Below are 27,700 nucleotides of genomic sequence, written 5' to 3'. Positions count from 1 at the left end.
AAAGACCGGAATTTGGGCACGATGTAATCGTCACCATGAACACTATGAGTTAGTGTATTTGTTGGTCAAAATCAGAGTTGTGTTGAATGAGAAATAGAACTCCAAAATGAATGATGTGTAAAGCTTATAAAGCTTTAAATTTGGCTAAATATAAAATATTTAGCAAATTGATCATTTTGGATATTTGGGTTGAATATAAACTTAAATTTGTTGATTGGACATTATGTCAATTAACATATTTTAAATATTATTTTGCATAATAATATTATACATATTTATTTAAATATGTAAACCCAAGAAAAGAATATTAATGGTTGTTGATTTGGTCAAAGCCACAATATTAGTTTGCAAACTTAACGTACATTCAATTGGTACGTTTGTGTACTCATTAAATTAATACTTGAAATTTTCAAGTTTAAAAGGAAACACTTGTGTAACTTTGAACACACCGAGCAAAAGCTTACAATCCCTCATATTTTTTTTTCTCTTTGATATTTCTCTTTTGAGTCTGAGAGTATACACAAAACTAGTTTCGTCAGGCTTCTGATAGAGTGACGCAAATCAGAAGATTTTTTACAGTTGTATTTTGGGACTCGTTACGTTATCAAACCGTCGCACTACGGGACGTATTTTGAGTTAAGGAAAGAGATAATATCTCGCCTCTGCAGTTGAATCATTCTTTTCTTAATTTTTGGTATACTTTATAAATTTTATTCTTTACAATATTCAGTTCTCCGTAGTTTATATAATACGGTCCTATCACTAGGAGAGCATAAGTATGCTGGAGGACTAACTTTCTGGTTAGCCACACGTTGATTAACGAGTTTCACACTTTGTAGTGTTCTTTAAACAATCAAAACATGTCACACTTGTTGTAAAAAAGTTGGATTTTTTTTTTTAAATAAATTTAACATATATTCAAAAAAAAATATTTAAATCATGGCATGTTCTCTTGCCCTCGAGTTAGCCTCTAATGTATCGTTTTTATTAAACACCCACGAACTGTCTCTCGATGTTTTCACAAGTTTCTGAGTGTATATAAATATATTTACTTATTAACTTCATTTGTATGTGACTATGTCACGCACGAAGAATTCTTGTGCTCAGACGACAATTCTAGCATTGGTTTTGTGGGGCAAGAAAATTCTGACATTGTGCTTGCTTGTCTAGAATACCATGTATTATTTTTTCATATGTTATCAAGATGGAATAAGAACAAGGGTTATTTCCTATTGTCCAAAGTTATGGGTGCCACCACGTGAATTTTTTTTGTAGTTTTTCTTATCTGGAGTTTTTTTTTACCTATCTTGAGTTTTTTACCCGTAAAAATTTCACACACATCTTTGAATAGTATTACTTTTAGAAGCAGGGTGTGTATGCTATACATGGCAGAACGAAAAATGAGGCTAGTCATCCTCCAAGTTTATCTCAAATTCTAATATATTGTCCTCCTCTTTGGACCACATCTAATAAGTGAGGTTCTTGTCTTTTGCTAAATAATAGATAGCAAATGTCCTTTTTTATACAAACAAATTCAGACAGAGTTGTTGCTTTATCAGTATTTTTCTTGATGGTGGATCCCTTATCCTCGGTGTTTCGAGCTCCACAATAACCATTCGTACATGTTTTAACATTTTATGTTGATGCTTAGCTTTTAGCTTTAAAAAAATCAGATAAACGTCGCAAGTCTTTTGCTCAGCTCTACAGAAATGACGAAAGAGAACACTAGTCATCACCATGCAGAAGCAAAGAGAAAGAGACTTATTTGGATTCTCTGTGTAAGTGGATTCTGCATATTGTCGTACGTTCTTGGATCTTGGCAAACCAACACAGTCCCGTCTTCTTCCTCCGCGGTCTACAAAAGAATGGGATGTGATGAAACCAAGACTCAGACAAAACTTTCTTCTTCTGCTGATAATGATGATGGTAATCTCTCCTCTTCCTCTTCCTTGTCCTCCTCTTCATCTTCAGAACCAGTCGAGTTAGATTTCGAAAGCCATCACAAACTCGAGCTCAAGCAAAAGAACCAAACCATAAAGTATTTGGAGCCATGTGACATGTCTCTCAGCGAGTACACTCCATGTGAAGATCGAGAGAGAGGAAGAAGATTCGATAGGAACATGATGAAGTACAGAGAGAGACATTGTCCTTCAAAGGATGAGCTTCTCTATTGTCTAATTCCTCCTCCACCAAACTACAAGATTCCATTCAAATGGCCTCAGAGCAGAGACTATGCTTGGTACGATAACATCCCACACAAAGAGTTAAGTATTGAGAAAGCTATCCAGAATTGGATTCAAGTCGAAGGTGAACGGTTTAGATTCCCTGGTGGTGGCACCGGGTTTCCACGTGGTGCTGATGCTTACATTGATGACATCTCTAGACTCATCCCTCTTACTGATGGAGCCGTGAGAACAGCTATTGATACAGGATGTGGTGTACGTTTTGCTTTCTACTACCTTTTTAGATGCATCCATCTTTCTTTCGACATAAAACCGCTCAAGGCATTAATATTTTATATGATCTTAATTGGTTGTATAGGTTGCAAGTTTTGGTGCTTACTTGTTGAAGAGGGATATCCTGGCTATGTCTTTTGCTCCAAGAGATACTCATGAAGCTCAGGTCCAGTTTGCGTTGGAACGTGGAGTGCCTGCCATTATAGGGATTATGGGATCTATAAGGCTTCCTTATCCAGCCAGAGCTTTCGATCTTGCTCATTGTTCTCGTTGCTTGATTCCTTGGTTTCAGAACGGTAAGAAAATTTTCTTGCTGTTTTTTATCATTAGTTTTTTTTTTAGTATTATTGGAGCTTAACAAAAAACAAATTAGTTGCATGTAGATGGTTTGTACTTAACTGAAGTGGACCGGGTTTTAAGACCGGGCGGTTATTGGATCCTCTCCGGCCCACCGATCAACTGGAAGCAACACTGGAAAGGCTGGGAAAGATCACAAGAGGATTTGAAGCAAGAACAAGATTCAATAGAAAATGCAGCAAGGAGCCTCTGTTGGAAGAAAGTTACAGAGAAGGGTGATTTTTCCATTTGGCAAAAGCCTATTAATCACATTGAGTGTAAGAAACTCAAACGAGTTCATAAATCTCCTCCCATATGCACCAAAGCTGTTCAACCCGATTCCGCTTGGTACACAGTCTCAACCCCTCCCAAAAGCTCAAAATCAATATATGTATTGCTAAAAAATTTGAATCATGAGTTTCCAACTAGAAACCAAAGGCAAATGTCCCATTCCGGTATGATACACTTTAACATAATTCATGTTGTACCTTTGACAGGTATAAAGAATTAGAATCTTGTGTAACGCCATTGCCAGAAGCAAAAAGTCCAGATGAATTTGCAGGAGGTGCATTGGAGAATTGGCCGGACCGGGCGTTTGCGGTCCCACCTAGGATTATCCAGGGAACTATACCGGAGATCAGTGCTGAAATATTCAGAGAAGACAATGAGGTTTGGAAGGATAGAGTAGCATATTACAAGCAGATAATGCCAGAGCTTTCAAGAGGAAGGTTCAGGAACATTATGGACATGAATGCATACCTCGGTGGGTTTGCTGCAGCAATTGTGAAATATCCATCTTGGGTTATGAATGTGGTTCCTGTAGACGCAGAGAAGCAAACGTTAGGTGTGATTTATGAGAGGGGATTTATAGGAACGTATCAAGACTGGTGCGAAGGATTCTCTACGTATCCAAGAACTTATGATCTTATTCACGCTGGTGGATTGTTCAGCATTTACGAGAACAGGTAAACGCCTATTACTAGACACTAATTAAGTTTATATTTTCAAAGTAAATCAACAAAATTAAGCATTTTATGCAAAAGTTATTTGTTAATCCTAAACGTCAAATACAAAGAGAAAGATAAACACAAATGCAAATACTAATGTTGTTGTTGTTGTTGAAAGGTGTGACGTGACGTTGATACTACTTGAGATGGATAGAATACTGAGACCAGAAGGAACAGTGGTGTTTAGGGACACTGTGGAAATATTAACGAAGATACAAAGCATAACCAATGGAATGAAGTGGACAAGTCGAATTATGGATCACGAGAAAGGTCCTTTTATCCCTGAGAAGATCCTTCTCGCTGTAAAATCCTACTGGACCGGTCCTTCTTCTTAAGCTAGTTTCAGTTTCCCTTTAGACTCTGTACTTTGATCATCTTCATCCTCTGATTCTTTCTCATCTCTGCCTTTTTTCGATTTTTAAGACTACTATGATTATTTCAGAAAATACAGAGACAACTTTTCAGAGGGTTTTTCTTAGCTTTATTTCTTACAAGTAAAATATCATCTTATATGTTTTTCAGAAAAAAATGTGCGTGGACCTGCGTGGTCCTCTTAAAAAAAATATTATTTGAAAAATAAGTTTCTTGCATTGCATGTCCCAGTTCAGGTTAATTCTAATGAAGGTTAATAACAACAGTACCATTAATGAATCAAAATATATTTAGTGGCTACCACTTAAAATTCTATTTTCTTTTATTTCTCTTTTTATTTAGGTTTTTTTTCCTAATATTTTTCAAATAACCTTTTATAAATGACATTTATAAAATTTTAAAACGACAGCAGATTTTATATGAAAACGAAAAAATAGATTTTCATAAAAAAATAAAGTTTACAACAGAATCTTGATGTTAAAGTAAAAAAGTAATATTTCATTTTAAAATCTATCAGTTATATTTTTTTACGCAACTTTATACCGATCATCACTTTATTTTCTAATTTTATTTTAAAAATTTGCATATACCAAAATATTAAAAAAATATATATACTTGCACATCTAAGATAAGAACCAAACTAATATAATGAATAAAATTAACTCGAGTTAGCAGAAAGAGACTAAAAATAGTTGTACTTTATTTTGAAAGAATATATGTAACAAGATATGAGCCCGTTGCGTTGCAACGGGTTTTGTTTGATGTTTTAATCATAAAATAATAAATCATTTTATTAAAGTTTTATGATTATTTTTTGCATATGTTTTTGAGATTTATTTTATAATTAAAACTCGTTTTCACATATAAGTTCAAGTTAATATTTGTATTTTATAATCATGGTGCATAGATAAATTGTTATAAACTTTGTACATAGGATTAGAAAAAATACTATACCTAAATGTGTAAACTGAATACAACCTGAAATAAGAAATTGAATGAAAAGTAAAAAGAAATGATAGTCAAATATCCCTCTAGTCCTCAAATTTTTCATTACCGAAATACAACCCGAAACTATCTGCCACAAAAAGTGTTTTATCTTCGGTGGGCATCTGATTTTCCAGAAAAAAGCTTTAAGAGGGGTGACATTTGGAATAACGGTAGTGATTCCTCTCCATCCGGGTAAACCCGCTCTACCTGGTAACCAGATTTCACTGTATACCTGCCATTATTAGTGAAATTCCATCCATCTCTGTCAACCATGTGAGTCTGACTCAATGGTATACTCTCTATAATCTTCGCATCATGTGCGTCAACCATGGATCGGAGCTTGAGTATTCCATGTCCGTGAAGTAGGATTAATAAAAAAATCCACAGTAAGGTCCGGGTTAAGGTTACTAGTAAGTTGATTGTTGTTTGCTGGTCTCGGGTGTGTGGTTGGGAGCCAAGGATCGTTCCATACTGAGATAGATGATCCTGATCCCACATTTTTGATTAGTCTTTTGCTAACCAGAGATCTAGCAGATACGATACTGCACCATCCATAAGACGGTGAATACGAACGGATCGGTTCCAGAGGTGATACATTCCAGAAATATCGACCTTTGAACACTCGTGAAAATAAAGTATGAGCCTTCTCAATCGGACGCCACAATTGTTTTTCCAACATTGTTGTGTTAAAATCCGTGAGATCCTTGAAACCCAATCCTCCCTCTTCTTTAGAGTGACATACCTTATCCCATGATTTCTAATGAAGCCCTCTTGTGTTTCCTCCCGAGCTCCACCAGAATTGTGCCGTCTCACTTGTTAGTTTCTTCATTACTGTCTTAGGGAGACAGTAGCATGAAATAACATGATTAGGTAGAGCTGTGGCCACTGTCTTGATGATCACCTCCTTGCCTCCTTTCGTAAAGAATTTGAAAGTCCATCCATTTACTCTGTTACTCAAACGATCCTGAACAAACCCAAACACTTGTGTTTTCGAGCCACCCAAGCTCTTTGGTAACCCCAAATATGTTTCCATACCTCCTATATTTTGGATCCCTAAAATATTTCTGAACTCTTGTCGATTGGTTTCCTCAATCCTATGCCCAAATTTGTTCGAAGATTTCTGGAAGTTTATCAATTGCCCCGACACTGCCTCATACTCTTTTAGAATCCTGAGTATGGTCTGGCATTCCTCCTTTTCGGCCTTACAAAAATAATTGATTATCATCCGCAAATAACAAGTGAGATACCGCCGGGCAAGCCCTTGCAACCTTCATTCATGTGAGTTGTTTTTCCTTTTCAGCTTTTTTAATATTTGCTATTAAAGCTTCCGTGCACATGATAAATAAATATGGAGAAAGAGGATCTCCCTGGCGCAATTCTCTCTGTGGAGTAATGTGCCCTCGCGGGTGACCATTCAAAAGAATTCGATATTAAACCGAAGATATGCATTCCATCATTAGTTGGGTCCACATAGGGTCAAATCCCATCTTAAGGAGTAAAGCTTGAATAAAACTTTATTCCACTCTATCATAAGCCTTACTCATATCTGTTTTTATAGCCATGAACTTATTCTGATATGCATTGTTAGTCCTTAAACCATGAAACATTTCCTGAGCGAGAAGAATATTATCCGATATTAATCTCCATGCCACGAAAGCCGACTGAGTCTCCGAAATTACTATTAATCTCCCTTTTAAATTATTTTTAGTTATTAATATATAAGTTTAAAAATTACTATTCTTACAATTCATATTAATACTAATTTTACACTTTTTTTTGTTAATTAAATAATTTATAGTATCATGTTCATCAGCAAATACTCTCTTACAATATTATCAAATAAAATTTTACAATTCTCTTTTGGTTAGGACTTAAAAATATGATACAGATTTCTTTTGCTTAGGATTTTTTTATAAAAAACAAAAACAACTATCAAATATTCTTTTACAGTTTTTAGGATTTTAGAAAAGGAAATTAATATCCTATAATCTTTTACAATTATATTTTTTTCTAGGAATTAGAAAAATAAATTTTTTATCGAATAATTATTTTCATTTAATATTTTTTTTTAAGTTTCCATTTTCAAAATTCGTTTTTTCAATATCACTAATATTTTTACAATTTTTATTGTTAATTAAATAATTATTACTATCATGTTTATCATTAATTTTTAAGTAAAAATTACTATTAAATAAAATTTTACAATTCTCTCTGGTCAGGAAGTAAAAAAAAAAGAAGTCTTAATTGGTTAAGATTATAAAATATTTTTTTAGAAATCTCTTTTATTTAGGATTTTAGAAAAAGAATAAGTTATTTTCGCATAATGACAGTTTTTGTTGACTCAATTTAATTTTTTTAGATGACACATGTCACAATCATATCAGGTGAAATATTTGAAGTTAATTTTAGTTTATATTTTTTAACACAAAATTATTAAAAAGTAAGTTAGTTAATTATAAGAAAAATAAGATTATTTTTACATTTTTATTTTATTTAGACTTTTAAAAGGGAAACTAATTATTTGATAATTAGTTTTTCTTTTAATATTTTTATACAGCTGTTTTATTTTTAATATAAAAGATTCTATTAAATTATTTATATATTTTGTGTTATACATAAAAACACATGTCACAATATTATCAAATAATCTTTGGCAATTATATTTTGATTAGGATCTTAAAAAATGCACGCAAGCAACTGTCCTTTGTCGTTCACATGGATGCAGAGTTACCAATATGGTTTACAGAGTCAACATGAGTCTGTAAATTTCTTGCTGTCAAAAAAAAAAAAAAAAAAAGGATCTTAAAAAAGGAAAATTACTTTTAAATAATTTTTATAATTATTTTTTTTAAAAAATTTGTTTTGTTAATATCTTAGTATATATATTTTCAATTATGAGATAGATTAACACATATCATAATTTGAAATATATAATTGCAATGTGTCGCGATCATGTTAATTAGCAATTTTGAAGAACCAAACTTTATATAATAAGATACACTATATACCCACAAAAGTATTAGTTGGACCAATCCAATTATTTATCTAAAATAAAAAGTTAAACTAAGAATAATATGTTGTTATCTATAGTAATATTTTCTATACATATAAATTATAGAACGACTCAACATATCAATAAATAAAGGAAATTTTGCACCATATAACCATTAAAAAAAACACAAACACACTATCTAACCAAAAGCACCCTCTTTCTCCTTATTTCTCTTCATATCTCTCTCTAACCTCTTACAAAAATCTAATTACTCTTTTTTTTTATCTGGCAAATAAGCCCATAAATAAATATGAAATTATCAAATAACATTATAGAGATATTAACCAACTACTTCCATTAATTTATTTGCTATAATATATATATATATATGTGTGTGTGTGTGTGTGTGCATGAGGTTTCAAAAGAATATCGTTGGTATATTCATTTATGTAACTTTAAATCGATCAACACTTCAGTTTATTTTTATTTTTTTATTCTCAAAAAACTTATATTAGATTATTATAATCTTACGAAATACATTTACAATCTAGTACAATAATCAAATTAAATGCAAATAGTAAAGTAATCAAAATTTTAATTCATATAACAAAAATGTTATAGTTGACTTGAAAAATATATTATCCAATATATCCAAATAACAACCAAACAAAAGAGATATTATATATCCAAAATCACATGTATAATTAAAATAACATACTATTATTTAAAATAAATCATACATATTAATTATAATATAAATTACATATTTAGTTAAGATTAAATAAAATATTATAATGTATTTACTTTATAATTATTTATACATGAGCACGGAAAAATCATCTAGTATGATTCATAAAGCTGAACAAAATAACAAAATTTAATGTAAAAAAACATTATATTTAAGTGATAACATAGTTTTCTTAGTTTCTAGTCCTGTTACTAAGCTATCAGCTCTTTCATTTGTTTCATTTCTAAGAAGAAACTAATTTTAAGAATGTGTTACTCATATTATGTCACCAATACAAAGTGAGAAAAAATGCCTGAAGATTGTTAAAGCACGAGCAGTGGTAGGTTTCTACCATCAGATCTCTGCAAAAATATAGATTAAATAATTGAAAAAGGTAGAAAGAGAGTGAATAAATGTAAGACTTCTTTTCTTGAAGAATCGATGCATGCGACTTTAGTGCTACTTGTCAAAAAATAAGTCGCTTTTTATTTTTATTTAAATTTAAATACATACCAAAATAATACAGATATTAAATTCACTAGATACTAAAGAGAGAGATTACACCACTAATGATACTCTTATGACGTATTTAAGATCGATGATACTAACAATTAGTTTTGATGTCAAATGGGTTGACAGTGTAATGAGCTGTGTGTCTCCAGTCTCCATTCACTTATTCAGTTTTGATTAATGATCGACCGCATGGAATGATTGTATCTCACTAAGGATTGAGACATGGTGACCCACATCACCCTTTTTTTTCATTATTTGTACAGAAGGATTGCTTCACTTGATGTCTAAAGTTGAATATGAAGAAAAGATCACATGAATCAGGTTTGGTGACTAAGGGCACTTGGTTTCCAACTTTCTCTTTGCTGGCGGCAGTCTCTTCCTATGTGAAAATCAAAGTACCTATGAAATATTTTAAAAGAATATGGAAATCTCCCTGGTCAAACCATTAATGTGCTTAAATCTTTCATCACTTATGGTGAGAAAGTTGACTCAGTGATTAAAAGAAAAACCAAAGGTATCTTTGGTATCTATGCTGAAAGAGGAGCAAGTACTTACCGAATACGAGAATGTCTCGGTGGGTCATATGTGGAGCTTTTGAAGTACATAAAAAATAATGAAGGATATGTGGTTGGTTTGCAAATGTCCTATCTTAAAGGAAAGAAATTATGATCAAGTCAGTGGCACTTGCAATGCCTATATATGTAATTTTCTGCTTTAAGTTTTCGAGAAACACATGCCAAAATTAAACTTCATAAATTACCCGATTTAAGTGGAACTCCTCATATCAGTCTCCCAAAATGAATTGGGTTATTATGTCTACCTAAACATCTTGGAGGCTTGGGGTTTAGAGATTTGGAGCTTTTCAACCATGTGCTAGCAAAGCAAGCTTGAAGAATCCTTACCATCCTGACTCTCTCTTTGTTAGACTTGTGAAGAGTTGCTATTTTCCTGAAGGTGATTTCTTGCAAGCTATAATAGGTGAAATACCAGCATTTGCATGTAGGAGTGTTTTGAATGGAAGAGAGTTAATGAAGGAGGGGATTCAACCTGGAATTGGGAATAATTCATCTTTGAAACTATGGATTGATCTTTAGATGGAAGACGATGAAAGGGTTAGAAGACCTCCTTGGAGGAAGAACTATAACTTTGATGTCAATTTGATGGTGACTGATATTATTGACGTGGAAACATGATCATGGAGAAGATTAAGGAGTTGATTTGTTTTACCAGGTGATGTTGCTTAGATCATGAAAATCCAACAAATTTATATGCTAGCAACTCAAAGAGACAAATGAGATATACAAACAAAAGCTGAAGCCTTACCATCACTTAACTAATTAAAAGAACAGGTGTGGAAGCTAAAAACAGAGCTGAAGATTAGAAGGTTTGTATGCATTGCCCGTGGAAGATTTCTTCAAAAAACTAAGGTATGAAATCAGAGGAGATATGCCCAATTTGTGGTGCAGATATATAAACAATAAACTATGTACTCTTCAAGTGTCATTTTGCAAGACAAGTGTGGGCTCATTTTAAATTCCTCTACAAGTAAATGGTTTTGTTGAGTTTTCTATTTTCTCTAATATCAATGCAATGTTGAGAAATGAAAACTATCAAGATATTGCTTGGCTCAAAAACAAATAGCGCTTTGGATTCTTTGGAATATTTGGAAAGATAAGAACACATTTATTTTTGAAAGTGTGTCTGTTTTGAGTCCGCTCACAGTCTAAAAAAAACTCAGAGGAAGCAGATAATGATTTTTTTGCTCAAACTTGTGAGTTGAATATGTAGGAAGAACATAGGAAGGTAGAAAAAGAAAGGAAGAGAGGTTAGAATTTCCCTCCCAAAGAATGGGTAAAATGCAAAATCAGTTTCATTGGGATGAAGAAGAAAAACAAAGTGGGTGTGGCTAAGATTTTAAGAAATGATAGGTTTTTTTCTAATACATAGTAGAGTACCTTTCTCTCTGGTTTGGAATGAGGACATGTCTAAACTAAAAGTTCTTCATTGGGATGTTGAAAGTAAGCAAGCGCATAGAATGAGTAAGGTGGTTTTATATTTTTTAGATGTAGCTCTGGTGGAAGCAATAAACCGACCCAGCAAACGCCATTGGTGGAAGAACAAAACTTTAAGACATCTTTTGCCTCAGAAGCAGGAGATGAAGTTTGTGGTGGAGAGACCTTTGGCAAACATAGGTGTTTTTCGCATTGCACAAAGTGTGAGATGTGAGGCTTTCATGCAATCTTATGTTGCAGCTGGTCACCTAGTTTGGCTGCACGAACCGTTTGTCGGTGAGAAATATATGGCCTCTTTCTAGTTAACGATTGTGATTTTTGATTATATGTAATCTTTGTGATTCTGTTGTTGGATTTGGTTGTTTTCAGTATGGGTTTTGGTATATGACCATTTTCTTGGTTTTGATCTTTAGTCGTTGGTGGTCTTTACGATTAGGGTTTTTGGTATATGACCATTCTCTTGGTCTTGGTCTTGGTTTTTAGTTGTTGGTGTTCTTTGCGGTCAAAGTGTTTGGTATATGACCTATGTAAATATATGTTGTTCAAGAATTTATTGCCTTGTAGTTGAATGTCATGCGAGGCCTTCATATGTCTACATTCTGATTTTAATACATATTCACGTTGACCAAAACAAAAACCATGTGAGAGTACATCGTTTCCACATTTTTTGAGTTAAGATTTTGAATACATTTAGGAACATAAATTTTTTCTCACACACTAGATGTTCAACAAAAAAACAAACAGAACTTTTGAAAGACCTACTATTACAATTACATGAAAGCTAAAAGCATCATGAAAATCAAATGATTATCCAGTATAATTTATTTTCAAATTTATTGTATTTTTCGTTTTACATCAAAAATATACTTAAGAAAATTAATTTTGCTAATGAAATATTGATAGTTCTACCAATTTAACATTAAACTAAACTGTTAACTATTTGTTACATGATAAAATAGAAATCACGATTATTTATTGATGTATGGATTAGTAAAACAAATTTACTATTCAGATTTCCGTCGAAATCTACATTGATCCAACTCATCTATCAGTATCTTGGTCTATCCCACTAACTTATTACTTTAATTTTACTCATTTTATGGTTATTCAGTAACCTTTTTGTACACAAAATCTTCAATAATAGATTTAAACAACTACAAGAATGGTAAACAATCGTACAAAACACGATGTGTAAGCATAAAGACTAAATCCCAGACAAATAAATCAACTATAAACAAGGATATAGACACAAACTTATGGAAATTTGATAAAATTCCATGCAAGATTTTAAAGTTGTCACCGGCGATCAAATCTATAAAATACTTAAACCACACTTCAAGTTTTTCAAATAACAGATCACTATAACCTGTGATGTCACAACACCATCTACAACTTCGATTCTCACCTCAATGAGAATCATTGCATCTACTGACCTCAAGTGGACCTTCACCTAAGATAACAAGCCGTTAAGAAACAAATAATTTAGACTGAATAATGAAAGAGGTCACCTCTTTCAAAGAAGAATTTTGGTGAAATATTTCTCTTTTGAAAAAGAGGAAGTGGAGAAGCATACCTCTTGAGTCTACCGAGAGGAAATTTGACTAAATTTATCCAACAAGGACAAGTTTAAAGGGTTGTGTAATGATTTCTCCTAATAAGAGAAACTTGCTAAAATTAGCATACCCAACGCCCAAAAAAAACTGGGTCAAGTGCCCCAGAAACACCAATAATGATGTAGGGACTGACGCCAAGATTGAGCATTTTTTACATGAAATTTGCTGGCCTACAAATTTATGGGCAGAACTAATGGCAAAACCCACTATATTAACCTTTTGGCCTACTTATATTGTTAACATCACCGGCATAGTTGAGATCGTCAGGAGGGAATGAGGAAATTGGGAGTGTTACGATTGGATGGCAAAGTGGCTTCAGAACTCCACTAGCAGGTCGCCAGAGCTAATGATCAGGAAACATACCGCATAAGTAGTGTGACATACACTAGGTTTGCACCACAAATATTTATCAGAGAGAAATATAAACACAGTAGAGACGAAATCCAGCATACTAGGGGGATGGGAGACCAGTAGCGAATTTAGAGAAGAAGACATGAATTGAGGAGGGAAGGGTTGATATGCCGGGTCTCGGATCGTGAGGCTCCAAGAAATGGAGGAGATTTGGTGAAAAGTCAGAACATGGCGATAAACAGAAGATGCTAGCACACTTGATAGATCTGGTGGCGCTTGTGGGAACCGAAATTCGCACTGTCGATTTCCGTTTAAATTGGGAAACTAGGAAAACCCTACTTTCCCAGAGGTCCCGGATCTTTGCGAGAGCCAACGACAAGTGACCAAATATATGCGGAAATCATGAAAATATAACAAACAAGTTTAGAGAAAACAGTAGATCTTATTTCGAGTCCGCGTAAGAGCGTTGCGATCATTGCAAGAGATCATAAAAGCTTTGGCCGCAAAGGCTGTCAGCGAGTTTCTTAGTTCTAGCAACCTAATAGCTCAAACCTAGTTGAGTTGCAGCTCGATAACAAAAGACGAAATAGATACATAAAAAGTTTTTGATTGATTTGGGACTGAACCTTGTTGAAGGCTGCCTACGTACGTACCCCTTCCGAGGATCAAGCCGAACGTAGTTCAATTGATAGAGCTGGACAAGAGATCGAGCTGCCTGGGCGAGTTCATCTAGTAATTGAGTGTCAGTCATAGAAACTGAACTTGTCGAGAATAAAGCCTAAAGTTTCTAAGTGCAGAGAATTCCGAGTCTAAAAAGTTGTCCTCTCCATGCCTCTCGCCTAGGACTCCTTATATACTCGCTCCAAGGTCGGTTTACGTTTTTACTCTTCTGCCCTAAAGCCGTCATAGCATAAAATAGAGATATTCTATTTTTTCTGATCTTCGTAATTATCTTCAAAATTCTGTATTTATCCGCGGAAACTTAACATTTATCTTCCCTTGCGAACCAAGCGTAAACCGTCCTACGGTTTACGGGCTTTTGGTTAAGAAATCGTAAGATGGGTCTCGAGTCGTGTCTTAGGTCCCTTTGGGCCGTATTCCGACTCGAAACGTTTATTGCGACTTCTTTCGATAAAGAACAGACATTCCGCGGTTTTTACCGCAAAGTTTGATCGATGATTTAGAATGGCGGAAAACATGAACTGAGTTCACTATGGTCTTCGGGAGATAGCATCGAAGGATAGACGAGAATGCATGGACTGGTGTCGTATCGACGTTTCGGAAGAGCTCGGTCGCTACGTAGCGACCGAACGGGACGGACGCTCGATCGCCAACTCCATTTACCACAGAGAAAGGAGTTGCGGTCATCAAGAACTCATCAACCATGTAGAATCTAGACTAGGGAGAGGGGATGTGACACCCCCGATCATAGATGACCGGAAATGACACGGTCGATGTTCCTCGATGGTCGATCTGAGGTTCTCAGAATACTTCCGATCGCCTTAGACCAACAATCAAAGAACACCAACGCTCCTATCGGATACCACTCTAGGCTTTTCAACCTGAGAAAGCAATACCTGATAGTTAGTTCCTCCGGACAAGGACTAATATCATATGGAACCCGTACTTTTAAAAAAAAAACATTATTTATATATCATTCAAAATCATCTTACAAAATTTGTTATAAATTAACCTCGAAGTTTTCGGTCTACAAATCTTATTCATAAGATATATCAAAATGACTTTGCAAGGATAATAAAACTACCGATGGCTAATGCCGTTCCTTCCCGTCCTAGAGTAAAGGTCTCCCACCTACTGGTTACCTGCATATCAAATGAGTCATGAGTAACTAGTTTACTCAGTGAGTCTAATCCCACACCCAAACACATATCAATAGTATCCCGAGCAATCGACACCATTTGAATGCAGTGAAATTATATTCCATAATTAATATAAGGCCTCTCAATCCATCCATGTGAATCTATCTTAAACATCACCTCCACGATACCCGCCAATCACTCATACTCTTAATATATATATATATATGCTAAACCCGGAAAACCACCAAGGCTAACCGAGCTTAACGGGGAATAAATATAACCATCATCTCCATCAGATATTCCAAGATAGAACATCCAACGCTGCATGCAGTTACACGGCCTCCAGGGTGCGACCCCATCATCGTGTCTTCATGACCTTGATCCATATCGCAGGACCAATTCACGGCAATGCGGGACTTTCGGGAGAGTGAGTATACAATAAGACTTCACATGATTCACACTTATTAATAGAATACTTATAGATTAGTACTTGAGAACAAGTACTAAGGCTCGGGATAACCTCAAAGAATTATTCTTGCTTATTCTTAAGTATTTAAACTAGATAAATACTTCATATATAAATATAGATTAAGGAATAATACTTAATCAATCAAACCATAATTACTCCTTAATTAATCCATGATTAATCCTTAATTAATCAATGATTATTCCTTAATTAATTCATGATTAATTCTTAATTAATCAACCATATTCAATATGCAATCATGCATACTCATTAATAATTCATTCATCATCTATCTAGACTCACCTTTAAATCCATGAGATTGGTTAAGGAAGACTAGACTCGAGCTCAAGCTAATCACACTTCACTTTTGGATCACTCTCGGTTCAGAACCATCACAAGGATCCGGCTGATCCGAATACTCTCCTTGGCCATCTGAATTCAAAACATAACAGTTGGAACATAAGGTTCAGTAGTCTGGTTCAAGAAGAAACTCAACTCAGTTCATAACATTTCAGTTCAGTTTTCTCATATCAGTTCGGTTCAAGACAGATTGATACCATGTTCAGCTCGGTTCAAGCTTTAACAATTTAACTCGGTTCATATCAGCTTAGTTCATGCTCAGCTAACTCCGGTTCTAATCAGTTCCCAACAGCTTAACTCGGTTATACTCAGACGACATCAGTTCAAGAAAATTTCAGACCATAGACAGCTCCGCTCAGATCAGATCAGAACATACTCAGCTCAATTCAGTTCTAAACAAGATCAAATCAGTTCTGTTTAATTTCCATAATTCTTAACAGTTCGTCTACTGGTTCTATGAGACTGATTAAATCATAAACCAACCAAGACTGAAGAGAACAAGACCTTAGACAACTGATCCTGACAGGTTAACCAACATACATCAATTGGTTCTCATCAAAACATGGCTGAATCAAGAAGCTGAAGCTTACCGGTTTTACTCAACTAATTAAACTTGACTGGTTGTCTCTCTTCAAGCTAACCACGAATTAACCTGATCAACACCACAAGAATACATGGTTGGATTTATTCAGAATTTATCTCCAGTGTAGGCAAACCAACAAAACTTCTCACAGAAACTGATCCACAACCATCTTACCGATCAAAATCAAAGGCTGAAGAACATAGGTGATTCTCAACTTCAGGACACCAAATCTTCAGCTCTTAAACACTCCAAAACTCACTGATTAAAGTCACAGGATGGTGAGAAAGAGTTGTCCATGCTCACTCCTCTTCTCTGAATATTTTTCTGAATTTTTCATGAATCTTTTCTCACAGATTTTTATCTCTTCTTTCTCTCTTTCTCTCTGAATTTTTCTCTGGTTTTTCTTGCAGGTTATGAACGTCCAGAGGAGAGAAGAGGGTATTTTATATCATAAGGAGTTGCTTCAGATGAGGGTTTGCTCCCACAAAAGACAAAGATGAGGTTAGACAGCTGGTGACATGCTTCAGCACACCAAGCAGCACAAGCAGCTGAACTTTTCCTTCCCATGAAGAAAGCTACAAGCAGCTGAAGCAAGTAGCTTGTGACCAGCATGTGACTTCTAATGAGCAAGCAGGCAAGCAAGTAGGTGTAGGTCATGTGACCTAATTACTGAGGAAGCAAGTAGGCTAGAAGGTGCAAAGCATGTGACTGTTCAGAAATAATTTTAAGAGTTTTGTCGATATTTTCCGGACTGTTTCGACTAAATATTTTTCATCATTCGAATCTCGTCCTGCTCTGAATAAACTCACCCAGCATGAATAAAAATCAACGATAATAATTAACACTCGACCAGAACCATCAAGAGATGGTTTTTCGACCAAAAGACAACCCCGTCGAGATTAATTCACCGTGTCGATTTTTATTTAAATTCTGATCGATCAATCTTCAAACTGATCTTAAAGAATTTTCTTGACCAAAATTATATCTCCTCGTGAGGGTTATTACATTCTTCCCCCCTCAAAAAAATTCGTCCCCGAATTCTGAAAACGTAACTGTACACTCTTTACTGAACAGTCTCTGAAAGGAGTTCTGGATATTAGCTCTGACCTTATCTTAATCTGCCCATATCAAAACAACTCATGGTTGATCCCTTGATTCTCCCAACCGATCCTTTCTTTTATGAGCAGCCACTTTCAAGATAACCAAATTCTTTACTCTGCACAACTCTTGTCAACTGCGGTCTGCATACTTTTTCTAACAATCTTGTATCTATAGACTATCACTTCTCAACCTTTTTTTATCTGGCTTTCTCCCATAACAGCAACATGAAATTTGGAACGTGAGGTGATGTGCCATACGTGAAAGTAACATCTCCAGTCTGGTCAATGTTAACTTGATTAACCGTGCAACAATCAAACAAGAACATGCACGATCAATCACGCTAACATGATTCAGACCAAGGGTGCCACTCTCAAATACACACAAACACACTTATTCCAGAAATGATTTCCCTTACAGTATTCCATACCCTTCTTATCTATCTGAGATACTCTTCAAAAACTTCTGAACGACTCAATCTCACTGAAATTTCGCATATCCAAGTCTTGTTCTATTACTTTCTGATTTCCTTCTTCTGTTTAGTAACTGAGGAATCAACAAGTCCGCCTATACCAAACTTGATTTACCAACGAAGTACTCTTGTATGATGACTTCACACTTTCTCTGTTAATATATCTTCTGATCTCTTAACAACTTGAGCATCCCCATATGCCTTATGGTTATACCTTTTTCCTTGCACTCTTCAATCTTCCTTAGGCTTCTTTGATTAGTGAAAACTTGCATCCTTTCCCCATATTGAAATGATCACTAAATTTGATGTGCAACAGAACTGCCATCAACCCCAACTTGTGCATCAAATAGTTTTCCTTATGCTTCCTTAGCTCCCTTGATGCATAAATGATTACCATATCGTCTTGCATTAGCATTCACCTAGACCAACACATAATACATCCATGTAGTAGTATATGGCTGGTTAGGCTCATGTAAGTCTAAGATATGCATAGACGTAGATACTTCCTCTAACTAATTTCATACTTCATCAATACTTTTACTCCATTCCAAGGTAACACCATTCTCAGTCGATCAACTCATTGGTGGATATTGTTTCTAACTCTTGAACAAACTTCTGATGGTAACCGGCCAATCCACAGAACTTCGAATCTCGATAACTGAAATTGAGTACGACCATTATGTAGTAGTAGCGATCTTTTGTAAATATGCAACAACTCCTTGTTCCATTTACTGACTAAGGGATCTAACTTCCAATTTCCGTGCAGAAATATTTACTACAACGTGAAGCGTCCATCAAACGTCTTTGGAATAAAACTACGCCTTGCAACCGATCTTAACCATTCTTCAATTCTAGAACTTGATACTTGACCCTGATGGTCACGTCCTTGATTTTATACTCGAACATAACCGCAAAATCTGGTTCTTCTTCTTTACCACTGACATGGGTACACTCCACAAAAAAATAACTAAGTCGAACAAAACCTTTCTCCAAACAAATCTTCTGACTGCTACTTGAATTGGGCTAGAACCACTTGGATAGATGCCTAGGCAATTGCAGGGAATCAAGGTTCAACCAGAATACTTGATGGGTTACTTTTGGATGTCAACAAATTTTCCACTTTCTTAAACATAGCTTCATGTTCCCTAGTTATCTAACTGTCCTCGATACTCTGCTTCTTGTTATTTTCTCTCCGCCCAATTATGATGATAATGGAATACGCCACTTCACCATTTCCCAAAAGGTTCCCAACTCTCCAGACTGATATGAGCGAGGCTCCAACACTTACTAGAATACCATTGCAGGCCAACGGTAACTGGTCTTCTCTCAAAGACTTCCTTCCTCAACAACATCCTAATTGAGCTCGATAACTAGATAGCCAATCTCACTCTAGATAGAAACAAACCGCTCTAATGGAAGTACTAAGGAATGGGGATGGGATACGAAGGCATACCATAACTCTAAATGGCAGCCAGTACTTCCACGAATAAGAACAGTGTACTTGAATTCACTAAAGTGAATCCTTCCTAAAACAATGACACTACCCGAGAACTACATCTATGTGTTGTTCCCGCATCAAACACAATATGGGCGGAAAATTCCGTCCATAGGCAAGGTCTCATACGACACCTTGATCACTCCTTCATTTATTTATTTAATCATTCATAAATTTTTAAAATGCACACAACACGCAATGGGATAAGAAGCAAACCTGTGATTAGACTTTTTCAGAGGTTTTGACGGTCCAGGCAACTATAAAGTGTAGGCTCTACCCAAATAGCCTAACACTTGGATGTGGACTAACGGTAAGGAAAATCGGACTAGTTCAACAAGTGTTATCTTAGGTATAGGTAACGTAGATCGGGTAACTTCATGAGGAAGGGTAACCTAAATTCCTAACTCTTCACAAGAACCACCAAAGCGCGAATGATGCAAACGTTCCAGGATTTCCCAAACTTTGACAATCACGACCATTTGTCTTTGCTAGTCACAACCATAACGGCTCAAGGTCCTCGATCTTGATCTGATGAAATGTACACCCAAAATCATCCCCAACGACTTACTTAACTCACTTCTTGAAACTGACCTTTGATCTGCAGCGGTTGGAAAATAAACGGTCTGCATGACTTGGTTAACCTCTTCAGCAATAATAGCTTCTTTAACATTCACGTCATACTCTAACATCTCCTCGAAGCTTTGAAACTCCATGGTCTTTTATCTACTCCAAAATTCTTGGCTAAGTTCCCAAAGATTTTTCGTATGATCTTTTGCTTATTCTCCAAACCATAATCGATGAATCCAATTCACTCGACCACGTATCTCGATGCTTGTGTAGAAAATACTACTTCCTGAACTCATGAAATCTGTCCAACTCGAACTCAACTCTCTGAAGTAACTCTTGACTCTCGACCAACAACTCATAGCGTTCATCTCCAAATAGCTTGCTGCCAAATCCTTCTTGTAATTCTCTGAACAACGGCCACGTGAATATTCTGCTCTGAGTGTTGGATCCCAAATCTGCCTCAAGCCAAAGTATACTTCTAACGGTTTAGTCCTTCTTCAGTATCTTATGGTCCCAACTTCTTCTTCTTTGCATCATAAGCTTCATGATATTCCGTTGCAAACAGAATGCTTCTGGTGCTTCCATCATCTTGTAATACAGTCAAACCATCTCTTCCTCCAACGCTAAGCTTGAAACAAATGCTTAAGAAATCATGCTTGTATGGCTGTGGTGCTTGTACGTCTTAGCATGAGCTGGTTAGACTTGAGAAACCGGAATAATAAGTGCATCTATGTGATCAAGTGTAGTTCGAATCGCTCTGAACCGGATCACAAACAACACCCACCTTGACATCGATAACACACGAGTCCGGAGATGTATTCGATGTATCAATTATATCCCATAAATCTCTCTAAAGTATTAGCATCCCCACTAAAACTCAGAAAAACGGCAGGAAGGCATGAGGTTATTGACTTCTAGCAGGAAGGTAGTGAACCCCACCATGAGGGTAGCAAACTTGATCATGATGATAATAACCTCGGTAAGTACGCTCCATCCATTCAAGCTTGTCTCGGTGCTTCTACTATGAAATATCACTGTTAGGTAACTACCCATGACTATCTATCCTAAAATGAAGGAACAAGCCAGCATATCCTAGTTATCCTTGCGACTCATTTTGACTCGAAAAACATTTGAAACAAGTCCCATTCTAGCATCGTATAACCATGCTCTGATACCACCTTTGTGACACCCCCGATCATAGATGACCGGAAATGACACGGTCGATGTTCCTCGATGGTCGATCTGAGGTTCTCAGAATACTTCCGATCGCCTTAGACCAACAATCAAAGAACACCAACGCTCCTATCGGATACCACTCTAGGCTTTTCAACCTGAGAAAGCAATATCTGATAGTTAGTTCGTCCGGACAAGGACTAATATCATATGGAACCCGTACTTTTAAAAAAAAAACATTATTTATATATCATTCAAAATCATCTTACAAAATTTGTTATAAATTAACCTCGAGGTTTTCGGTCTACAAATCTTATTCATAAGATATATCAAAATGACTTTGCAAGGATAATAAAACTACCGCTGGCTAATGCCGTTCCTTCCCGTCCTAGAGTAAAGGTCTCCCACCTACTGGTTACCTGCATATCAAATGAGTCATGAGTAACTAGTTTACTCAGTGAGTCTAATCCCACACCCAAACACATATCAATAGTATCCCGAGCAATCAACACCATTTGAATGCAGTGGAATTATATTCCATAATTAATATAAGGCCTCTCAATCCATCCATGTGAATCTATCTTAAACATCACCTCCACGATACCCGCCAATCACTCATACTCTTAATATATATATATATGCTAAACCCGGAAAACCACCAAGGCTAACCGAGCTTAACGGGGAATAAATATAACCATCATCTCCATCAGATATTCCAAGATAGAACATCCAACGCTGCATGCAGTTACACGGCCTCCAGGGTGCGACCCCATCATCGTGTCTTCATGACCTTGATCCATATCGCAGGACCAATTCACGGCAATGCGGGACTTTCGGGAGAGTGAGTATACAATAAGACTTCACATGATTCACACTTATTAATAGAATACTTATAGATTAGTACTTGAGAACAAGTACTAAGGCTCGGGATAACCTCAAAGAATTATTCTTGCTTATTCTTAAGTATTTAAACTAGATAAATACTTCATATATAAATATAGATTAAGGAATAATACTTAATCAATCAAACCATAATTACTCCTTAATTAATCCATGATTAATCCTTAATTAATCAATGATTATTCCTTAATTAATTCATGATTAATTCTTAATTAATCAACCATATTCAATATGCAATCATGCATACTCATTCATAATTCATTCATCATCTATCTAGACTCACCTTTAAATCCATGAGATTGGTTAAGGAAGACTAGACTCGAGCTCAAGCTAATCACACTTCACTTTTGGATCACTCTCGGTTCAGAACCATCACAAGGATCCGGCTGATCCGAATACTCTCCTTGGCCATCTGAATTCAAAACATAACAGTTGGAACATAAGGTTCAGTAGTCTGGTTCAAGAAGAAACTCAACTCAGTTCATAACATTTCAGTTCAGTTTCTCATATCAGTTCGGTTCAAGACAGATTGATACCATGTTCAGCTCGATTCAAGCTTTAACAATTTAACTCGGTTCATATCAGCTTAGTTCATGCTCAGCTAACTCCGGTTCTAATCAGTTCCCAACAGCTTAACTCGGTTATACTCAGACGACATCAGTTCAAGAAAATTTCAGACCATAGACAGCTCCGCTCAGATCAGATCAGAACATACTCAGCTCAATTCAGTTCTAAACAAGATCAAATCAGTTCTGTTTAATTCCCATAATTCTTAACAGTTCGTCTACTGGTTCTATGAGACTGATTAAATCATAAACCAACCAAGACTGAAGAGAACAAGACCTTAGACAACTGATCCTGACAGGTTAACCAACATACATCAATTGGTTCTCATCAAAACATGGCTGAATCAAGAAGCTGAAGCTTACCGGTTTTACTCAACTAATTAAACTTGACTGGTTGTCTCTCTTCAAGCTAACCACGAATTAACCTGATCAACACCACAAGAATACATGGTTGGATTTATTCAGAATTTATCTCCAGTGTAGGCAAACCAACAAAACTTCTCACAGAAACTGATCCACAACCATCTTACCGATCAAAATCAAAGGCTGAAGAACATAGGTGATTCTCAACTTCAGGACACCAAATCTTCAGCTCTTAAACACTCCAAAACTCACTGATTAAAGTCACAGGATGGTGAGAAAGAGTTGTCCATGCTCACTCCTCTTCTCTGAATATTTTTCTGAATTTTTCATGAATCTTTTCTCACAGATTTTTATCTCTTCTTTCTCTCTTTCTCTCTGAATTTTTCTCTGGTTTTTCTTGCAGGTTATGAACGTCCAGAGGAGAGAAGAGGGTATTTTATATCATAAGGAGTTGCTTCAGATGAGGGTTTGCTCCCACAAAAGACAAAGATGAGGTTAGACAGCTGGTGACATGCTTCAGCACACCAAGCAGCACAAGCAGCTGAACTTTTCCTTCCCATGAAGAAAGCTACAAGCAGCTGAAGCAAGTAGCTTGTGACCAGCATGTGACTTCTAATGAGCAAGCAGGCAAGCAAGTAGGTGTAGGTCATGTGACCTAATTACTGAGGAAGCAAGTAGGCTAGAAGGTGCAAAGCATGTGATTGTTCAGAAATAATTTTAAGAGTTTTGTCGATATTATCCGGACTGTTTCGACTAAATATTTTTCATCATTCGAATCTCGTCCTGCTCTGAATAAACTCACCCAGCATGAATAAAAATCAACGATAATAATTAACACTCGACCAGAACCATCAAGAGATGGTTTTTCGACCAAAAGACAACCCCGTCGAGATTAATTCACCGTGTCGATTTTTATTTAAATTCTGATCGATCAATCTTCAAACTGATCTTAAAGAATTTTCTTGACCAAAATTATATCTCCTCGTGAGGGTTATTACAGGGGATCTCGCCAGTAAGACAAAGATCTGGCAGAAAGTGAGTAACGGTTCTTCAAGGCACTTGAAGTTCCAAGAAAGAGGAGAAGACCCGCTTAAATAGGAGGCAAATGGACGATGATGGAGTCCCAAGGAACCATCATGAAACCTTGATAAGTGTGCCTCGTTTCTCTAGGTCATTCACTAACTATGATCTAATTCTCCTCTTTAATGTGAAAATGGATGTTACATTATTACCATAGATTTCTAGGTTAATTTTGATAATATGAACAAATTGATATTTAAAAAAACATTTTCCTAAACGATGTAATAACTGCGAAAGCTCAAGGTGATGCCAATCAATGGATGCAACTACAATATAAATTTGATAAAACAGGTTTGCATCATTATCATGCGGGTCCAAGTGAATTCTTTACTTGTCCCGCAGGTCTAAGGGAAGCCCATCCTACCGAAAGCCTAATATTGCAGGACACTTACTCGCTAGGTCTCCTTCTTTGTGAGCCTACAAATTGCCGGCTCAAATCTACCCCGCAGAAATTCTTTACGGGTCAAGTCCGTAGCCCAGGTTAGCAAATTGCTATCTCTATGCATGGGTGTTATGGAATGTAAAAGAGTTATCCTGCATAAGCATGGGAGCTTTCTCCAAGTGGTAATGGAGATTGATAAGAACAATAAATAGCTAGTCTTCTAAGAGCGTGCATGAGATTGGATCATCATATCAAAGTTTAGATTGTTTTAGATATTTTAATAATTGTAATAATATAATTATCTGGCGTTGAAAAAAAATATTAATAAATGTATAAATTAGATGTTCGCTTCATTTTTTGTGTGTCAACAATTGGATGTTCGCTTTTAATATCTTTGATTGATACACACATAACCATTAACTGAAAATTGAAAATCTATGCATTCTCTAAGATAAGATACGATGCCATCGTCATGCCGACATGAAATAGTAATAGCATGTTTTTTATTCATTATTATTTTCTTAGTAATCAAAGTTTAGAAAGAGGAAATGGAAAGAAGCGTGCGATTAGATCCGAATTTATTACGAATAAAAGAGACCTTCTGTGAATTTAATTTAAGAAACACCGAAACAAACCCCAACCTCCTTTTTCTTTCTTCTCCATCTCATTCCTTTTTGTCTTCGTGTGCTTCGGAATCGACGCCATGGAGGTTGAAGAAGAAGTGAGACGGATCGTGGAGCAGGTTAAGGAGCTTAACGACTCTGCGACCTCCTTCGTCTCTTCTTCTTCCCACGAAGAGCTCTCCCTCCGCAAGAGATCCTCCCTCGTTGACGCTTCAATCACCCGCCTACACTCCACCCTCCTCTCCGACAAACATCATGATCCCAAGCTTCTCGACAAGGCATTCTTTTGATCTCTCTCTCTTGTTTTTCGAATCTTTCTTATAAATAAAGATTCCATCTTTGGCTTTCGGTTTGGGTGCAGCTAGAGGAGGATCTGCAACGGGCAAGATGCATGCTTGCAGATGGAGACACTTGCTCTTTTCTCCCCTCCAAACCTCAAGGTTTCTTTATTGAATCCAATCCCTGATTAAGTTTTGATTTTGACCCCCCCCCATCCTTGTGTATAGGACGCTTTGTGAGGATGTTCTTAGGGCCACTCAATGTTCGAGCCTCAAGGAAAGATATACAGCTTAAAGTCAAAGAAGAATACAACAGCTACAGAGTTAGTATTTCCCCACCCCCCATTGATATTATTATTATGTCTTCAGTGTAGTAATCTGAGATGTTTCTGTTTTGAAACAGGATAGAACAGCTCTTCTTTTCCTTGTTTTCCCTGCAATACTTTTGACCCTGAGATCTTATGTCTGGGAGGGATGTCTGCCTGCTTTCCCTGTTCAGCTCTACCAGGTTATATTCATTCATTCTACCGTTGGATTTTGAGTTGCTTTTATGAACTCCCTTTTCTTTTCATCAGGCTTGGCTTCTGTTCCTTTATGCTGGTTTGGCTATGCGTGAGAACATTTTGAGAGCCAATGGGAGCGATATCCGTTCTTGGTACTCTAATCCCATCCCTTCTTACTTGTCTTTGCTATGTCAGCGTTCCAACTTTCAATTTTATCTTAGTTTCATTTCTCATTTTGGAATGGTTATTGTTGTGTGATTGAAGAGGTAGCTATGACTTTTATACCTCTGGGCTGATGTGCTTGCAGGTGGCTTTATCATCATTACTGTGCCATGGCTATGGCCCTTGTCAGTCTCACATGGGAGATCAAAGGTCAACCAAATTGCGTTCAGAAGCAGGTTATGGTCATTTTCATATCTGCATAGTAAAATGGTATGGACCATTCTGAATCTAAATGCCTTTCAGAAAGGAGTCCGTCTTTTCCTCCAGTGGGCTATGATGCAAGGCGTTGCGATGCTTCTGCAAAACAGATATCAGCGCCAAAGATTATACACTCGCATTGCACTAGGAAAGGTACCATAACTATTTACATTTTTTTCTCTGGTCTAAATCATATCCATAGCTGTATAAAAGTCATTGTTGGTCACTTTCAGGCTAAGAGGATGGACGTTGTATGGGGAGAAACGGCTGGAGTAGACGGGCAATTATTGCTGTTGTGTCCTATTTTGTTCACTCTACAGGTAACAATTTTACTCATCTTACCGCAATAAATTTCACAAAAGATTATGCAAAAGCTTGTGTGATTAGATGCTTCTAGCTATTATTCGTATTCATGGCTTCCATGGTCTAAACAATGGACGACCTTTTCTCACTCAAGACACTCCAAAAGAAACTTCAGATAAATACTAGATCTGTAAGGTCGTTTATGGTATTGTTTGTAATATATATGTGCTATACTTTGGCAAGCTTAGGGCTTTGAAGCATATGTTGGACTGCAGTTGCTCAGGACAGCACTAACTGGGGTAGTCGGCGAATGGCAGGTATTTAGACTCTCTTTTCGCAGCTTTTGTGCATTATCCCCACTGGTCAGCGTGACAAAGAAAACATTAGAATAGTTGAATGTCAATAATTTAAAATATATTGAGCTGGGTTTATTTCTCAGTTCCAATCAAGTACATAATCTTAGGAATACTCGTGGAAGTGTTTTATCACAATGGTTTTCTCATGACAATGTGAATCCTTTGACAGGTATTGATTTGTGGCATACTTCTGGTTGTGATGGCAATTGGAAACTTCATAAACACGGTAGAAACGTTGATGGTGAAGTCAAGGTTCAAGGCTAAGATTAAGCGAAGTAAAAGCAGAGCTGAGCTCGATTAAACTATCAAACTTATATTTAACTACAGCTTCATAGTGTCCAACTTTGGATCTTTCTCCCCATTATTTATTTTACTTATAAATTTTTGTATACTTGGGGCACACGTGACCTAAGATTCTGAAAAAAGCCCTTTCTTTGTTAATGGATTGGATTGGATTGAGTTTTGTATAACATTAACATAACATTTGTGTCATAGGATGAGTCACCCATGACAACCTTATCGCAAA

The 27,700-nt window shown here is 36.1% G+C and overlaps 2 protein-coding genes and 1 long non-coding RNA gene across 4 annotated transcripts; 2 read left to right on the top strand and 1 right to left on the bottom strand.

The window, feature by feature from the left end:
• Nucleotides 1-1,481: 1,481 nt before the first annotated feature.
• On the top strand, nt 1,482-4,283 carry LOC103833637 (probable methyltransferase PMT18). The gene is made up of 5 exons (XM_009109711.3): nt 1,482-2,438; nt 2,542-2,752; nt 2,840-3,140; nt 3,290-3,757; nt 3,918-4,283. The coding sequence occupies exons 1-5, from the start codon at nt 1,710-1,712 to the stop codon at nt 4,132-4,134; spliced, it is 1,926 nt and encodes a 641-aa protein (XP_009107959.1). The 5' UTR covers nt 1,482-1,709; the 3' UTR covers nt 4,135-4,283.
• A 5,078-nt stretch (nt 4,284-9,361) lies between these two features.
• LOC103833635 lies at nt 9,362-13,637 on the bottom strand. The gene is made up of 2 exons (XR_626241.3): nt 13,468-13,637; nt 9,362-13,358 (listed from the first exon to the last, which is right to left on the bottom strand). It is a non-coding gene; the product is annotated as an uncharacterized LOC103833635 (long non-coding RNA).
• Nucleotides 13,638-25,114: 11,477 nt separating this feature from the next.
• Nucleotides 25,115-27,700, top strand: LOC103833624 (transmembrane protein 120 homolog). Of its 2 annotated transcripts, none has more exons than XM_033277959.1 (10): nt 25,115-25,592; nt 25,676-25,754; nt 25,821-25,915; nt 25,996-26,100; nt 26,168-26,247; nt 26,403-26,493; nt 26,561-26,668; nt 26,749-26,835; nt 27,062-27,135; nt 27,344-27,657. In XM_033277959.1, exons 1-9 carry the CDS (start codon nt 25,395-25,397, stop codon nt 27,110-27,112), a joined length of 894 nt encoding a protein of 297 aa, XP_033133850.1. In that variant the 5' UTR covers nt 25,115-25,394; the 3' UTR covers nt 27,113-27,135; nt 27,344-27,657. The 2 variants fall into 2 exon arrangements, with proteins under 2 accessions (XP_033133850.1, XP_009107947.1); XM_009109699.3 differs by having other exon boundaries at nt 25,120-25,592; nt 27,067-27,135; nt 27,344-27,700.

This window comes from Brassica rapa, chromosome A08 (genome assembly GCF_000309985.2).
Source record: "Brassica rapa cultivar Chiifu-401-42 chromosome A08, CAAS_Brap_v3.01, whole genome shotgun sequence".
NCBI lineage: Eukaryota > Viridiplantae > Streptophyta > Magnoliopsida > Brassicales > Brassicaceae > Brassica > Brassica rapa.
Note: the sequence above shows the minus strand (reverse complement) of the source record. Positions and strands in the feature narration are given on the sequence as shown.

Excerpts from the sequence above, each read along its gene's own strand:
- LOC103833637 (XM_009109711.3), top strand. The coding sequence starts at position 1,710 with ATGACGAAAGAGAACACTAGTCATCACCATGCAGAAGCAAAGAGAAAG. Across the intron at positions 2,753-2,839 it reads GATTCCTTGGTTTCAGAACG|ATGGTTTGTACTTAACTGAA; the intron begins GTAAGAAAATTT and ends AGTTGCATGTAG. Across the intron at positions 3,758-3,917 it reads TTCAGCATTTACGAGAACAG|GTGTGACGTGACGTTGATAC; the intron begins GTAAACGCCTAT and ends TGTTGTTGAAAG.
- LOC103833624 (XM_009109699.3), top strand. The coding sequence starts at position 25,395 with ATGGAGGTTGAAGAAGAAGTGAGACGGATCGTGGAGCAGGTTAAGGAG. Across the intron at positions 26,248-26,402 it reads GGGAGCGATATCCGTTCTTG|GTGGCTTTATCATCATTACT; the intron begins GTACTCTAATCC and ends ATGTGCTTGCAG. Across the intron at positions 26,494-26,560 it reads CAAATTGCGTTCAGAAGCAG|AAAGGAGTCCGTCTTTTCCT; the intron begins GTTATGGTCATT and ends AATGCCTTTCAG.